Genomic DNA, 17,507 nt, shown 5'->3' with positions numbered 1-17,507 from the left:
TTATCTCTCCCAACCCTCTCAAATTCTAAAATGGGAATCCACGAACTCATTTCTGGACCAGCTTGCTGGTAATTTGATAGAAGTAGGGTAGGTAGACAGTAAAGAAAGTTGCAAATACCACGGTTCTGGTCACTGAATGATGCTTCTGGTCATGGATACAGAGAATGCATGGTAAGGGGAAGGGCAGCTATCATTTCATGCATCCTTGTAAGTCCCTCTTCTTCAGCTGAAGCAATTTCTAGGAGATTCAAACCACCAGTTCTTTTCTGGCACAATTTTTCCTAGTGAAAATACAAAAGGGAATGCCCTGCCACAGAGGCATGGTGGGATTGGGGGTTGGGGGGTGGAAGGGATACTGGGATCCGTGGTGGTGAGAAATGGGCACTGGTGAAGGAATGGGTATTTGATCATTGTATAATTGAAACCCAAGCACAAAAATTTGCAAGTCTACAACTGTACCTCATGATGTCTCACTAATAAAAATTAAAAAAATAAAATAAAAAATAAAAAAAACGAGTTCAGACAGTTAAAAAATATGTGAAAATATAAATCCTTGGGGAAGGTAAAGTAACTGATTGTTGGAGTGATCATATAATTAGATTAAAATGTCCAATTTTCAACAACAAAATCAGGTGACATGCAAAAAGAAAGTATGACACAGTCAAAGGAAAAGCAGCTGAAATTGTCCTTGAGAAGGATCAACTACTAGATCTACTAGACAAAGACTTTATTTGTTTATCGATAAACTAGACTTTATTAAAAATTAAAAATTCTCTGAGAAAGATAATTAGGGAAAGACTTTAAAATAACTGACAGAAAGATGCTAAAAAATTAAAGCAAGATGGGAAGAATGCCCAGAACAAAGATGTATGAACAAAATGGAAATGCTAAAAGTTAAAGAAAACCAGAAAATAAACCTCCTTCTAAAACTACTAGAGTTAAGAAAAATCAAGATGAAAAATTCACCAGTGATTCAATAGTAGATTTTCACAGGAAAAAGGAACAATGAACCATGAAATTATCAAGTCTGAAGTAAAGAAGAGAAAAGAAATCATAATGAAGAGACTGGTAGACATAATATGTATTGTGAGAATTCCAGAAGAGGGAGAAATAAGGGAAAGCAGCTATTTTCAGAAAAAATGGCAAAAAAAACTCCCTGCCTTGATAAAAAATCATGAATATGAACATCCAAATTCAATCAACTTGAAGCAGAAAAATGTAGAGAAATCCATTAGGAGAACATTATAATCAAACCATGAAAGGTAATTCAAAGAATGAGTCTTGAAAACAGAAATAAAACTTCTCACACAGAAGGGATACTCAATAAGAATATAAAGAAATTTCTCATCAAAAACTTTGGAGGCCAGAAGGAAGCAGGGACTCACTTATTATACCGATAATATAATAAGTATTATTAATCAATTAATCAATAATCCCAGTTAATCAATAACCAGTTAAAACTAATAAACCAGTTAATCAATGTAGGAAAATTGTCCTGTGAAAATAAGCTATTCCCAAACAAACAAAATCTGAAGGAGTTCATTATCATTGGCCTATCCCTGCAAAAAATGCTTATGGAAAACCTGAAGTTTGAAATAAGAAAGCATTATACAGTAACTTAAAGCAATATGAAGAACTAAAGCTATCAGTCAAGACAAATACACAGCTATTTGTAAGTGCTCACATTCACTTTGGCAGTGGCTTAAAAATTCACACATTAATTTCTACTTGATTTTAAAGATACATAAATTTGTGAAAATTTACAGTCAAAAGCAGGTAAGCAGGTATTATTTTACCTTTCACTTCTAACTCCACATTCTGTTTCTGTATAATTTAAGAAACTATTGCACCAAACAATTACTAATGCATGTCTGGGGGCCACAGAGAAATCCTTCTCCTAAATTTTGCTGTAAAGATAAACTCCTTCAAAGATAGTGAAACAGAAGCAGTTGGTGTTTTTTTGTCAAATAATGTATCAAGATACAGTTCTGGGAGAGATAGGGAGGTGTAAAAAATTAGCAGTGTCTTCATATGTCAGTAAAGTCAAACTAGTATAAATTCAAATTAGAGAGCATATGTTTAGGAAATCAGATAAATACCACTCGATGACCATGGAGAATTAAAGCAGAAAATACACAAATGTATATGAAAAGGCAAGTAAGATTTCACCACAAAAGTAAAGACAAAAGAATACAGTAATGCAACAAATAATGTATGAAAAACAAAAGACATAGATAAAAACCTCAACTAGCATATAACTGAAGTAAATTCCTTCCTAATTGCATTTACTTTAAAGGTAAGTACATTATATGCTCCAGCTGAAGAATAGAAAGGCAGAATAAACTCATGTGTTTATTGTTCTAACAAAATATGTTCTAACAAGTTTGCACATAGCTTGTTATAGCATCCTTAGAAAACAAACTTGGATCAAATTTAAAATAAAAACCTGAGACAGACAAAATGTGAATTTACTTCAGTATGATCCCATTACATATGAAGTAAGAGAAAAAGGTTTCAAAGGATATGAAAGTATATGCTTCGTTGTTTCTTTACAACCAAAACTCAGTTGAATTTGGTAACTGAGAGTTCTAATTGCTCTTATGCTGACAAAATACCTCCCTGTAAGCAACTGATGATTGTAAGAGATATTTGGAAAGGGAGCAATATCACAGAAATGTACACAATTTTGAACTAAATCTTTTCTTCCACATAATTTGATATCTGAACTTGACATCTGAAGTAGAAAATAATATTGAGCAAATGAACAATCTCTGTCCCCTGATAAACTTGAATTTATAAGTGACACTTTTATTATTTAACTCCTCAAAACAGTGATGGTATTCTAATACTTTTAAAAAGACTTAGAGTGTTACTTTAAGCATTTACTTTTAAGTATTTACTTTTAAGTAATGCTTTAGGTCCTTTTAAAGTAAAATCACACATTCTAGTAATTTGATTTAGTATAAAAAAAGAGCAGAAATAACATGACTTTATTTAACTATCAAAGATCAGGCAAATATAATCCATAAGTGAAACAATAAAGTCAAATTATCACTGTCAAATATAGAACATTAATTCAACCAGGTTGGAAAGATGACCTATAAGGCACAGAAATAATCTTTAAAAGTCTCTTTAAAAAGAAATGAATCATGCTGAAAATCCTTTTATAGATGTAATTGATAAATAAAAAGGAGAAGTCTTTTGCTTTTCATCTACATTGTCAATTCCAAAGTAAAATGAACCCCTGGGCTTAATTCTTCCAAAAATTGCTTTAGCATGTCCTGCTCAAATGCTAAGTAAAATTCTATACTTCTGTGTGTATGCAGAACACACTTTTTGAGGAGTCAAACTTTCTCATTTCAATAGTCAAAGCACGTACATAAAACTCTGACCGGAAACTGTGTCTTAGCAGGGTGCCTATTCTGTGATGCTGTTAATATGACATTTATTCTTTCACTCATTTATTCACTTAACATCTAGCTACTGGGCTCTCACCACGTGCAGGGAAACACAAGGACACATCTCAGTCTCACGGGCATCAGGAGAAAGACTAACAGAGTTTATCCCCAACCCAGGACAGGGAACTGGTGACCGCAGAAACAGAGGCAGCTGGTCTACGTGAGCGTGAGTGTGGCAAGGCAGAGGCTTTCGGGAATCGGAGATGAAGGAAAGCCAGGCTTGCAGAGCTTCCATTCCGGGGATATCTGAGTGACAGGGAGGAGAGCAGCAATCAAGTCATGTGGAGAGAATCGAGTGGTGGGAAGAATGGGGAAAGTCGGTCATAAAAGTCCAAACCATCTGCAACTCTAGGTCATGATAAAGAATTTAGAATTGTATGAGATTATTATTATTCTCTAAATCACAATAGGTATAGTTATGCGTACTGATTATACAATGGAGGTACAAGAGCCTTGATGTTCCATAATAGGAGTCTGCTTTTTGTCTATTCTTACTCCTCACTCTCTACCCCCCAAATATATCAAGCGGCAAATGCATAAACTCATGCACTCACTTTTCTTCTGTTGCACAGGGGGAGGAGTTTCTCTTTTTGTTTAAGGGTGGTACTTCTGTTTATGCCTGGAGACCATCCTCTTTCATTTGTTCTAAGATTTTGTCTTGCTCTAAAGCATGGCTTTCTTCTACATCATTGATACTTCCTCTTCCAGTAATATTGTCACTGTCACTGTCCTCCCATTGTTCATGGATTTGCTCAAGCAAGCCCAGTAACATTGTGAGACTTGTTACTGTGTTTGCCATATCAAATACGCCACGGGGAGCTTGCCAGGCTTTACCGCGCGGGCAAGATACTCTCAGTAGCTTGCCAGGCTCTCTGAGACGGGCGGAGGAATTGAACTCGGGTTGGTTGTGTTGGCCATGTACAAGGCAAATGCCCTACCGGCTATGCTATTGCTCCAGCCAGTAATATTGACCCAATGGAAATACCTATTGTGATTTAGAGAATAATAGACAGAATAGATCGGAATTTCAAAGTAATCTGAGATTACTGCTTTTGTTTGATTGAAAATTTTATCTTAGATTTTTCTCCATTACATCCTTATATACTGAGGTTCTATGATCGTTAGTTTGATCATTTTATAATGAGCAGGAGCTGAGTTTGAAATGTGTACTCCCTGGAAAATTTTATCCCACTCATTTTAGTCTTCTTTGATTTTATATAAACCTCAAGGCTGTTCCTCAGCAATCAGCATTTATTTATTCATTCCATATTTTTTCCTGTTCATTGGTATTTTGTTTCAAATAAAGATAAGGAGGGAAACAAGTATTTTCTAATAAATTATCATCGTGTATCTTTCATCATTATCTTTCCCATTGTGTAAAATCTAGTATTATATCCAAAGCAGCTACTTAATAAATGTATGTTGACCAATTTATCTTTTTAGAGTTGAGTGGCTAATAAAAAGTTTTAAACAGCAATTCCCTGGCTAGCAGAATATGCATAATTCCCCTGACACCTGCTGAGTATTGCTGGGAAACACTAAAATCATTCATCAGTTTTCTTCTTTACATGCTATCCAATTAGTTGTCTGGGGTAGAGTCTAGATTATCTATCAATCAAAGAATAATGGTGAGCTGGGTACCAAGTCATCTTCCTACTAATGGTTTATATCTATTGTCCTAAGAAAAAAGCTTTTAGACCAAAAGCTTTGGTCTAAAAGAGCTTTGGGGGAGGGATGATGGAACCCGTGGTGATGGATAACGGGCACTGGTGGAGGGATGGGCACTTGATCATTGTATAACTGAAACCCAAGCACAAAATTTGTAAGCCTATAACTGTACCTCATGGTGTTTCACTAATAAAAAAAAAAGAAAAAAAAAAGAAAAGTACTTATAAAAAAAATAAAAGAGCTTTGGTCTTTTTCAAGTGCAAAAAGACTAAAGTGAATGAAATTAAGAGGACTTAGAATTACTCACTACTACTATTTTCTTTAGTGTGAGATACATTTGATAATTTTGATTTTCACTTCTAGTGTTAATTTTGATTATAAGTGAAAATAACATTACTATTAAGCACTCACTCGTCATGTCCATCTGGTATGAGTTTGACACCAAAGGAGTTTTTAGTGCAGATGGAAATGCCTCATTTCTATAGGGATTTCCAGTTTGCTATATATGTGAAGCAAAAATTTAATTCCTTATTTAGCCCCTACTTCTTATAGCAATTACATCTATTTTAATACCTATAAGTCAGAAGGCAAATTTACTCAAATATATATATATATATTTTGAAAAATGATTAAACAATATTAACCTTTAATTTTAGACACGGTCACCATAGAAAATCAATGAATTTACAATTGAAATAGTAGCTACCAAAGGTTTTAGGTTCTACACCTGGTAATTTATAGAGCTTATAGAGATAGTGATTATGGTTACTATAAAACATAGTCACTCTCTAAAACAGCTACTGCCAGCATGAACTATTCTGCATTTTTGCAGTATAAGCAGGTTGATAAAAAAAAAAAATATAGCCATAGATAAAATACAGTATCTACTAAAATGAAAAATATTGGGACACAGAATTTCAAAATCAATAAACCTATACTGAAATATAATTTCCTGATATATATTACATAAATATTAAGAATATATAATATACTGGGGAGATGCACAAAGGACAAGTGTGTATGCTTTGCATGCAGGAGGCCTGGGTGCAATTCCCAGCACCTCATGGTCCTCAAGCACTTACCTGGTAGGAGTCCCTGAGTCAACATCAGATCTGGCCCCAAAACAAATTCTCCCTCACCCCCCTCTTTCTCTGCCTCTCTCTTTCTCTCTATTTAGCTCTCTCTCTATATAGACATATACACATAAATAAACACACACTTATATGTAGATAAATATATACATATTTTCAGCAAATTTAATAGCCATACAATAGTATTGTCATACTATTATTGTCATAAAATTCTTTAATGGAATCATTCACTGAATTCCAATAATATGCAAAACATTTATAATATTTGTTTTTAAGTATTTATGTCTAAATATCTGCTTATACCAAGTTATGTGTATCAAGTAAAAATAATAACCATGTTTAACTTTTATTCTAGCTTTTTATTCATTTCTCAATAATCTGCATGTATCTTTATACTGCCTTTACTCATGCTATTGCTTTTAACTAGTGGTAAATTGGAAAAGTTTATATTTTTCATTTGAAAAATAAATCCAGACATCTGAGAATTATCTGTAAATTAGATAATAAACTGTAATTCATTAATTCTTCTTTTGGTTCTTGGTGAGAGAAATAACATATTTATAGGGATTTTCTCCCCCCAAAAATTTCATCAGAAAATAAAGGTTAAAATATTTCTCTTAAAGTTTTCATTTCTGCCCTATAGAAGCACCACTATTAAGAAGCTAGTAAGCAATTAATGGCACGGATTTAATAGTGCGATGTAGTAGTCTACTATCTTGGTAAATATGAACATTTTGGAAGCCATAAAGTTAAAGAGTTTGATACATGTCAGATCAATAGACAAGACTTATCACTATTTAATAAGAACTTTAATTTTTAAATGCCACATTCCAGTGAAAAGGTATACTGCACAGGAAAATGGAAATTTCAATAACGAATCAAAACAAAAGAAACAAAATTTATATTAAAGCACTTTTAAGAGTCTCTACTTACACAGCGACCTCCTCTTTTGACAATCCTTTGAAACTCATCTCCAGATAATGATCTATGTCATCTTTCTCTTTGATCAATTGAGAGCTAAATGAAGTAGAAGGAAATAATAAAGCACTGCCTTATTAAGTTGAAAAGCTAGCAAACATAAAAAAATGCCACCAGAACAGAAATATTCAGGGTACAATATAATCTATAATGAATGTCCTGCAGTAGTTCCAGGACTAATAACTTTAAAGTCTTAATTTTCTCAAATATAAAAAAAACAGGGAAAATATTAAGGCCAGTGTATAATCAAATAAAAACATCAGCACATTAAAATAATTTGCATTCTCAAATAAACACTTTCTTTCCTAAAAGCTTCAAAGAATTATCTTAGGCTATTTCACAGTCTAACTCTTCATCTACACAATCCATATTCTGTCTGACAGAGAATCTTAAATGAAGAAGACCTATTTTATGCATGTATGTGTGAAATTAATTTGATCCAAACATTAGCAAAATTTACTCTGAGTTTTGCAATTTTTTTGGTAATCACATATAAAACTTAGTTATTAAAATTCAAGGTACAAAGATATTTTTTAAGACTAAATTGAATTGAGAGGTTAGAAAGACTTTTCTGAGAAATATACAAAACGTGTTGCTTATTCTCACTTGCCCTTCTTTAAAATCAAGCATACTAGCACCATCGTGAGTAATGCCACAGGAACCCGAGACAGCCCAGGCTGTAGGCAGCAGTAAATCGAGAACATTGATACAAAACGTAGCCAGAGGTGACTCTGCTGAAAATATTTTTCATCAATAAAAATACACACAAAAAGTTTTTGTTAGAATCTGTGTTGTTTTGGAAAGATGAGATTGGGCTATATTTTTGCTGGTGTTGAAAAGTAAAGGAAAACTGTTGCTAAAACATAAAAGGAGAAAAGAGACTGTAATAATCTCCATTCTTCAAAATTAAAATGGAAAATTGTATCATATGCACTGCAATTATGTAGTTAGTGACGATCATTTGAAAAAATAATTTTTGAAGTTGTGTCATTTGTCATTTAAAAGTTGACCTGTTATAATTTAATTTATTATAAAATTCTTTTATAATAGGCATTTTGATGTGTTATTTATGCTTTAGTGTTCATTTCACTGAATGCATTTATTTTGGATCAGGGGTTTTGTTCTCCCCAAAAAAAGTGAGCTATAATCCTTTTCATCATGAAGTTATCCCTTGACATTGTGATTATTATGGTCTTACAGAAGTGGAGAAAAACATTTCAAAAGAAAATAATCAAACTTGCATATGCAAAATATTTCTATTGATAAATATTTCTTAATAAAAATGAACCAAGCTATAAGAGCCAACTTCTGAAAAGCACTCAAACTTAGGTGACACTCATGATTATGACAAAATCTACTAACTCCTCTCTCCTGCACTTCCTCAGTCACAGCTCCAAGACTCAAGCATTCCAGCCCCACTATCATCATGTCAGGATTGAATCCCGCCCACCAATCTACCTTCAGAGTACATGTGAGTCCTCCGTCCTCCCAAACAGACATCAATACCCTGGGCCCTGCTTTTAGAAGCCATCCACCCTTCATTCCTAAAGGTTTTCCTTTCAGAGCTTTATCAGATCTGTGCTCTTACTGGAATTGGAAATATTTTCAAACTGGCACCAGTTGAGTATTTTAAATGAGGCTCTTCAATTCTTCAAAAACAGTGACTAGGAAAATTCTGAATAGTAGGCATAAACAATATAGCTGGACCTTCAAACAATCTTGTTATCTGAGTAACTCACTGGCATTTCTTACTGGAAGAGATTCATCTATAGGGAAAACAAGGGGTGGGGGGGCACCAACCGTGGCATGCTTCGAACATTGTTGGAGCAGGGCAGCTTGGCGCTGGCTATGGACATAAGCTTTGGACGCATCATCTGAAGGGGGGGCAGGGTGGCCATTTTCAACTACAAAAAAAAAGAGAGAGATTTTATGGAATAAATATATCAAGAAACCCTAAGAAGAAGTGATAGCACAGTGGGTAGGGTATTTGCCTTGCACACGGCCAACGCAGGTTCAATTCCTCCTTCCCTCTCGGAGAGCCCGGCAAGCGTCAGAGAGTATCCCTCCCGCACAGCAGAGCCTGGCAAGCTCACCATGGTGTATTCTATATGCCAAAGACAGTAAAAACAAGTCTCACAATGGAGACGTTACTGGTGCCCGCTCGAGCAAATCGATGGACAACGGGAGGACAGTGCTACACCCTCTGTCATATACGCTGGGAATAGGTCTGTGTGTAGCACCCTAGTTCTGTTACTCAGGGATAAGAACTGATGAGTGGATTCAGCAGCTTGCTTCTCTCATGATTTTTTTTTTCTATTCTCTGCCTTATGGTCAGTTTATTGTTTGTCCTCATCTTCAACCAGGAGATTAGAAAAGTATACTCAGAGTTTAGAGTTTGTTTTGTTACATGACACTGTCACAAGCAAAGAATGAAGATAATCATTTTTTACCATAGATATTAACTGTTCATGCTTTGATTTCTTGTTATAACCAATAACTGAATATTTTTCATGCTTGGCTGTTTCTAAAGACGTTATTACTCACTGGTGAAGGGTTTTTTCACAAGGGGAAGATTCTCAAATCGGAGACAGTTGCTCACACCACCATCATGGTTTAACCAACACCAAAACTCAATTTTCAAAATACAGGAATTTAAAAAATAAAGACTGCTTAAAACAATACTGATTTTATCATTTTGTTACTTCCATTATTTTTTAGAGGTTAGGAATTAGAGCATAGGGAGGGCTTTCCTCTTTCTGGGAAAAAAAGGACCTCTGTAGGGAAGACTCAGATGCCTGGAGATTACTCACCAGTCAGGAACCACTTCTAAGTGGTCCCACTCACATATCCAGGATTTCCTCAGACAGTGTGGGCTTCCTCTCAGGTTGCTTATATGTCATCTTAGAACCCCAGAGAAATGTCCAGTGGGAATGATATTTCCTCTTAGGGCCTGAGCGTGGAGGCCAAAGGGTGTGACTTCTACTGTGATATGAGGTCTGCCGAGATGGAACATAAACCCAATCAACAAGAGCGTGGAGTTACTCCCTAAAGAGAGAATGGGACTCCTCTCTGGAAAGAAAGATGGCGGCCGCACGGGAGCCTTGTGGACAGCAGGTTTGAGCCGGGGGCGGGGGGCAGCGGGGGCCTCATGGGAAGGGGGGCGTTCCGGTCCGTCCTTCACGCCCGACAGAGGTCACCAGCTGCCCCCCACGAGCGGCTCTCCGGCACGGCCACGACTCCAGAGCACAGAAACCAATCTCTTAACTATCTACCTTTTAATAGAAATAGTTCCAGGGTTAATAAGTGAAACAGCAGACATCATTTTATTCTTAAACCCAGCTGTAGAAAGCAAATCATTTCACAACACTGTTTCAGCATATCTGATGGGGGGGGGGGGTCGTAAACTCTAAACAATAATTCTGTATCTTCTATCGAAACAATGTATCTAGTCAAAGTAGATAGAGTATTAACTAGAACTCATCTGCCTCACAGGAATTGGGAGGGGTGGGAGGTGGGGGTCTATTGGGGTTCACGGTTAAAAATAAGTATTGGTAAAGGGAAATGTGTGTGATACTTACATGACTGAGACCTAAACCCAAAAGCTCTGTAACTTTTCCTACAGTGATTCAATAAAGAAATAAACTATTAAAAAAAAAGAGAGAGAGAATGGGAGGTGGAAACATGCCCCCATCATCTTTGGGAAATGCCAAGTGCCACACTGGGGAGGGAAGTGAACAAGTGTAAAGCAGGCCTGCACAATTCAGTTGCTTAAAGGAACCCCAAAGGGGAAGAAGTATGAAAGTTCTATCTCCTCATTAAGTACATAGAGATACTTGACAGGAAAAAGGACCCATTCTCTAATCGTTAAACATTCAAGGACCACCTCTAAATTCCATCCTATTGTCCACTGATTTGACCAATAGGATTTTAGCCTCGCCAGGTGGATGAAATCTTGCTCCTAGATTTAAATCACTTCCTCCCAGCATGTTACTGCCTGAGGTAAGGCAGTAAAGGTAAGGTAAAGGTAAAGGCCCTCCCGTTGATCGTCGATTTGCTCGAGCGGGCCCAGTAACGTCTCCATTGGAGACTTTGTTGTTACTGTGTCTGGCATATCGAATACTCTCGGTAGCTTGCCGGGCTCTCCGAGAGGGGCGGAGGAAGCGAACTCGGGTCGGCCATGTTGGCCGCTTGTAAGGCGAACGCCTTACTGCTCTGCTATCGCTCCAGCCCTGGAGGTAAGGCAGTAACCTAGGCAAAATCACCATCAAGCTAGTTTCTTTGTTTGTTTTACCGTATTCAATAGATACTTAACTGAGTTACTAAGCAGTGCAAGCTAGGGTTCTTTCTTTTCTTTTTTCGTTTTTGTTTGGGGGGATACACCCAGAAGTGCTCAGTGTTTACTTCTAGATCTGCCTTCAGGGATCACTCCTGGAGTTTCTCAAGGGACCTTACAAGTCCCCTGGTGATGCTGGGGATCAAACCCAGGTAGGTCACGTGGAAGGCTGCACTACATCATGACACTGATTTATGGAGTTATTCACACTAGAGTTTCGAGCCTACAGCATTCTACTACCAATCCCACCAACAGGGTGTTCTTCCCCCTACCAGTGTTCCCAGGTTCCTTCCCACTGAAATATAGCCCCATGACAATTGGGCCCTAGCAAAGCAAGTCCCAGCCCATATCCCGTCCTGCAGCTGCGGCAGGCTAGCAACACCAAGTACCCCCATCTCCTCCTTGCACCTGGAATTCACCGGATAAGGCCACAAGGTCGGAGAAGGCCCAATGAGATATTTTCTTGCCCTGGAATTCATCTAATAGTGCCATAAGGCCAGAAAAGGCCTAATTGACTGCCCGTTGAGAGGGCCTGGTGACAGGTACAGAAGAGAGTGGCTGGTGCTGATGGCTTGTTGCAAAATGATTGGCTGCCTGCGTGCAGCATCTAATGTGATAATTCCAATGTATTGGGTGATTTGTGCGCGGGCTTTCTGAAATGCGCGGGAAGATGCCCTATAAAAAGCCCCCTTTGAAGAGGCTCGGGGCTCTCAGTCACTGACGGTTTGCGGTCATGCTGTGAGCCCAAGCATGCTCGAATAAACCTCTTGCTTTTGCATGGACTTGGTCTCTCAGAGTTTTCCTTGACAGGTGAGGCTATCCTGAGCTCGGACCCTAACACCACCTCTCAGCCTGTCTTCTTAGCTGACACATTTTTAATTCAGCTATTGCAGTTGTGTTCTGCTTGCTGGGTTTTTGACGCTGTAGTTTACACACATACACAAGCTAACCTCTAAACCACAGAAGTGCCTGAGAACTCTGAGTCCCAGCCCTGTTAGCTCCCGTCCACCTCCTCTTACTTCCAGCCTCATTTTCTTTCCTTCCCTGTCCTCCTCATTTCTGTAATCTAGGGGTCAAGGTAATCTCGGTAATCCCCCTCTAACACCTTGCCAGCTACTGATTTAGGTGGTGACATACACCAGTAATGAGCAAAACACAGCTCACTTCTTTAGTAACTAAAAAAGAAAAAAGCCTATTTTTTTGGTGTGTCCAGATGTTTAACTAACTCATTATTTGGCTAATCAGAACTTACTAAAAGGCAATAATATGCAGAACATGTGGAGAACATCATGATTCCCATGAGGTCAGACCTTAAGGACATCTCTGGAAGGAATCTGGGCTCCCCCACACTCCCACCAACTCATTTCAGCAGGAAGACTGTTCCCAAGTTCCCTGGCATGACAGAGCAATTCTGAGCCAGCTCCATTTTACTCAAAGCTCTTTCTCTGGATTTTGACAGGGAGGTAAGCCAAAAAGGACTGCAGCATTTGATCCAACAGAATATTCAGCCTCTATTCTGAACATTCAGCTTTGCTTCCCAAAGGGCACTGAATCATTGTTAAGACTTTGAAGGGAGCTTCAAAATGAGAAAACTGTACCTACACTTCAAGTAGTAGGATGACCCAGCTACACAGAAGCAAGACGCAGTGTCCCATCAAGGGATGTATGAGTATCTCCTTCAGAGTTGTTATGTCAATACAGGATATAGGTTTGAGCCATTTTGATGTTGCCTAGGCTTAGATGATTCTGGTACAAAATACAAACAACTAAATTAATGTGATGCACGTAAGGCAGGAGAGACGTGCTTCCTTTGTCACACAGATCGACTGTGCTTTTTCTTCCCCTCAAAATCCGAGTCAACGTTTCTGACCATTAAAGTTTCAGCTGCCAGTTCCTTCATTTTGCTCTCGTCTGATCTGAGAACATTAGCAGCAGGAGCACCTTTACTCTTAAATTTAGTTTAATGTAAGTATCGCGAGCCCTGCTGGCAAGCCTCAAGGCACAAACTCGGAATGGGGGGTGGTCAGAGCTGAATGAGGAAATAGAAGAAAAGTTATTAACTTCAAGAGGGAGAAAATAGCTCTTAGTTGGAAACTTTAAGCTTAGGGTTAGACTGGCCCTTTAGCAGATTCCGTCCTGGGTCCCCATCCCATATCCCTCACCCTTGCATGTGGCTCTTGGTGATAACGCCTTGGTTTCCACAATCCACACTGTGTCTTCTGTGGAATCTTTTTTGTTGGCACAACATACAATGTGTGAACTGAATTTTAGGATGCTTACTTAACATGCATCAAATAGGTAAAAGGATTCCATAATACATTATCATGATTGAAGTATTCTCCATCCCTCTTATGTTTTAGAAATTCCATCTTATATAGTTGTATCTTAAAATAGGCAGCAGCTGTATCCCAGCATATTGAGGAGGAAATAAGTATGGAAAAAAATGTGCAAGCACCTTAGTGATACGAAGGTCTTTTTTAACAGGAAAGCGATCCATTCCCATCTGTGTGTGCACCCAACTCCCAGGCCAGCTCCAAACATGTAGGTGAGTGGAGGGAGTGAAGGACTAGTAACAGAGCACTACATCCTTAAGTAACAATGGAGTACTTATGTAACAATGGAGCACTAGATCCTTAACAGTGGACCTCATCAGGGTGCTCCCAGCTCAAAACCCCAAAGGATACCACCCAAGATAGTGTGAGTGCAGGAAGGGAGATGGGTCTGGTGGGTAAAGGAGATGAAGAGGGAGAGATTCCTCTCCCTCTCTGGCTGGTCTCCAAATAAGCACAGAGCTCTATGCTTAGGAGTTCAGGGGAAGCTGTCTTTGGGGAGACACCCAGAGGCAGCTTTCCCATGCCAGCAAGAGGGCAGCACCACCTGTGGCATCAGGGTGCAAAGAATCAGATCAAAAGGTTGCCTGGAGCCATTCCACTGTTGGTATTCAGAAGGGACTTGGTGCATTCTTTGATCTGTTGGTTGGCTCTTGTATCCCTGCTTCAGTCTCTAAGTTTGGCCCCCCACACAAAGACAAATGAGAATGGAGAAATAGAGGATCAAAGATTTGAGAGCGCTGGGTCAGGCTGAATGTGTCCCATGGTGTGAGTTTAAATTTCTGGCCCCCAAGTAAAATTCTTCAAAGAGCAACACTCTTGCCCACTATTCCCAGAGCCACCTCATCAGAAAATACAAAGGCAGCAGAGGTCTGGTTCTGGCTAGACGGAGGTTACTTGAGGAGTGGCTGTTTGAGGCTGACCACTATCTCCAGAATTCGGTCATTCTGAAACTTTAGATGACAGTTTTTTAAAAGTCAACAATCTATGGACAGCAAAGTGGTGGTGTGTCATGCGGAGTTCCAAATACGATTTTGATATCATGAACAAAATCTATCTATAGGAAGAAGAACTTCATATATTACTATCTCAAGCTCTTTCACTACAAGATTTAAAGGAAACCACAGAAAAAGCATCAATAATTTTTCTCCTGTAAAGAGTAAAAGACTTTTAAAGAGTCAGTAAAAGTATATCAGATGATTTTGACCATTTTGCTTTCAGAGGGAAGGAATTAAATAGGAGGTTGAATAAAACAAATGGAAATCACACTTCCCACCCACTGACATTTATGAATGGCTAAATAAAAATGCAAAGTAGGTAGAGTGTTGAAAGGCAGGTCATGTGTCACTTGAGTTACACTTAAAGATTACTGCAGATTATAGACTTCGCTTGACAACCAGGAGGAAGCAATGAAGAGTAGAAAAAGCTATTAACAAAAGATAAACATTACACAATGCTTCCCTTTCCCACATTATCATGGGAAAAGATTAATTCATACAGAAAATTCCTACTACATGTTTATATGAAGATGTAAATATTACAGCAGGTAAGGTGGTTGCCTTGCACACTGCAGACCCAGGTTTGATCCCTACCATCCTATATGGTCCCTCAGCACCACCAGGAATAACTCAGTGAAGAGCCAGGATTAAATAACCCAAGTATTGCCAGGTGTGATGAAAAAACAAAACAAAATTCAAACTGCAGATTCTAAGGAAGAATTGAATCATTCAGTGAAATGCCATACACTGTCAAAAAGTATTTGTATCAATACATTCCAATGCAGATGTGACATCATAAAAATCGTTTGGTCTCTCTGGCATACATCAAAAAGAACAACCAGTGTTGGCATGGATGTGGAGAGAAGAGACTTCTCATTCACTGCTGGTGGGAATGTTGATCAGTCTAGTTTTTCTGTAAAATAATATGAACATTCTACAAAGAACTAGAAATTGAGCTCCTGTATGACCCAGGAATATCAATCCTGGTAATATACCCCAGTGGCCTAAAAACACAATGCAGAAAAGCCTCCTATGTTCATTGAAGCACTATTCAAAATAGCCAGAATCTGGAAGTAACCCGAGTGCCCAAGAACAGTTGAGTGAAGATAGAAACCAAGGAACATATATACAGTGGAACACTATGCAGCTGTTAGGAAAAATAAAGTCATGAAATTTGCTTATATATGGATGGACATGGAGAGTCTCCTGCCAAGTGAAACCAGAGGGAGAGGAACAAACACAGAATGATTGCACTCATTTGTAGGGCATATATATTATGTACAAAATAATCTGAGACATAGAAACAATGGCCAGAAGGACTGGTCCCTGGTAGGAAGTTTGCCACAAAGCAGGGATGGGGAGTGTAGTTAGGACAGAGAAGGGACTATGGCAATGATAGTTGGAAATGATCACTCCGGACAAAAACTGAGTGTTGAGAGCAGGAAAAGTGTTATACTGTTATGCGTAATACCCTTTCAATAATAGTATTACAAACCACAGTGCCTAAGAGGGAAGGAGGAAGGGGTGAGGGAGAGAGAGGGAGAGAGACAGGCAGAGAGACAGACACAGAGAGACACAGAGAGAGAGGACTGGGGGGAGGACACAGATCGTGGGAAATTGGGAAATGTACACTGGTGAAGGCACAAGTGTTGGAACAAAAGCTCAATCATGAATAACTTTGTTACTGTATGTCTCCCAGTGATTCAAATCAGTGATTTGGTCTCTCAAACTGGAAAGAGACAGAGTTCTCCTTACCAAAACCCAAGGCATGTTTTCCCTTTCTGCTCCACCTGGTTGGAAACTGATTTACTTCTTCCTACAATTTGTTTGTGCACCTGCCCTTGAGGATCTGGTGAGCTGGAGAGGAAAAAGAGCTCACTTCCCTGCTCTTCCTCCTAGTTAATTTAATTTTGGGGGTTTGGTCATACCTAGCTGTGCTCAGGGCTTACTCCTGGCTCCGTGCTCAGGGACCACCCCTGGTGGCACTTAGGGGACTGGTGGTACTGGGGATTGAATCCTGGTCGGTCTTATGCAAGGCAAGGGCCTTCATTTTTTAGATCCTATTTATGGAGTTAAAAGGCAAGACTGTCTGCTCTGGAAGCTCGTGGCAGAAAGAAGTAAAGAGATGATTACTTTGGGAAGAAATGCAGCCCGGAGCACCCCCAACCCCCACAACAGGAGTTTGGAAAAGACCCGACCGTGCCTCATCCCGCCGTCACCAACCTCGATGGACAGGCCCTAAGGAACAACTCTGGTTTTCCGTTCCGTCTGTGTGCCCACACGGTGCCAGGTGCTGGGCTCTGGCGCTGCCCCCTCCTGCAGCAAGTGGTTGCTAGACCCAGCGTGCTAGCGCAGAGGGGACGCGATGGTCTCCAGGGAAACGGGGGCGTGGCGTAGAGGGGGCGTGGCTAAGCGAAACAGCGGCTTGGGATAGGGTGCTTTGTTGGGAGGCGGGGCCTGGGGGCGGGGTCTCTTGAGGGCGCAGCTGAGTCCCGGCCAGGCCGGGAAGGATGCGAATTCTGGACGCCAAGGTTTTCCAAAGCAAGGCCGGATGCAGAACTGACACCGCTTTGGGAGATGAAATCAGGAACCTCACAGTTGCCTCACTTCCTTCAGAATACTGCCTCTGCAGGTGTTTGCCACAACTCCCA

At 39.2% G+C, this 17,507-nt stretch overlaps 1 protein-coding gene across 1 annotated transcript in view; it reads right to left on the bottom strand.

The window, feature by feature from the left end:
* The window catches only part of TTC29 (tetratricopeptide repeat domain 29), a 125,266-nt gene extending 108,107 nt beyond the window's left edge, over positions 1-17,159 (bottom strand). Inside the window, exons 1-3 of the mRNA XM_056119032.1 lie at positions 17,080-17,159; positions 8,996-9,099; positions 7,151-7,234 (exon numbers count right to left, since the gene is read on the bottom strand). Of these exons, the coding sequence (XP_055975007.1) occupies positions 7,151-7,234; positions 8,996-9,093 (182 nt within the window). The 5' untranslated portion in view covers positions 9,094-9,099; positions 17,080-17,159. The remainder of the gene's footprint in view (positions 1-7,150; positions 7,235-8,995; positions 9,100-17,079) is intronic.
* Between the last annotated feature and the right edge of the window lie 348 nt (positions 17,160-17,507).

This window comes from Sorex fumeus, unplaced genomic scaffold (assembly GCF_029834395.1).
Source record: "Sorex fumeus unplaced genomic scaffold, SorFum_2.1 ptg000039l, whole genome shotgun sequence".
In the NCBI taxonomy this organism is placed as follows: domain Eukaryota; kingdom Metazoa; phylum Chordata; class Mammalia; order Eulipotyphla; family Soricidae; genus Sorex; species Sorex fumeus.
The sequence above is the reverse complement of the archived record's forward strand: the minus strand, read 5'-3'. Positions and strand labels throughout refer to the sequence as shown.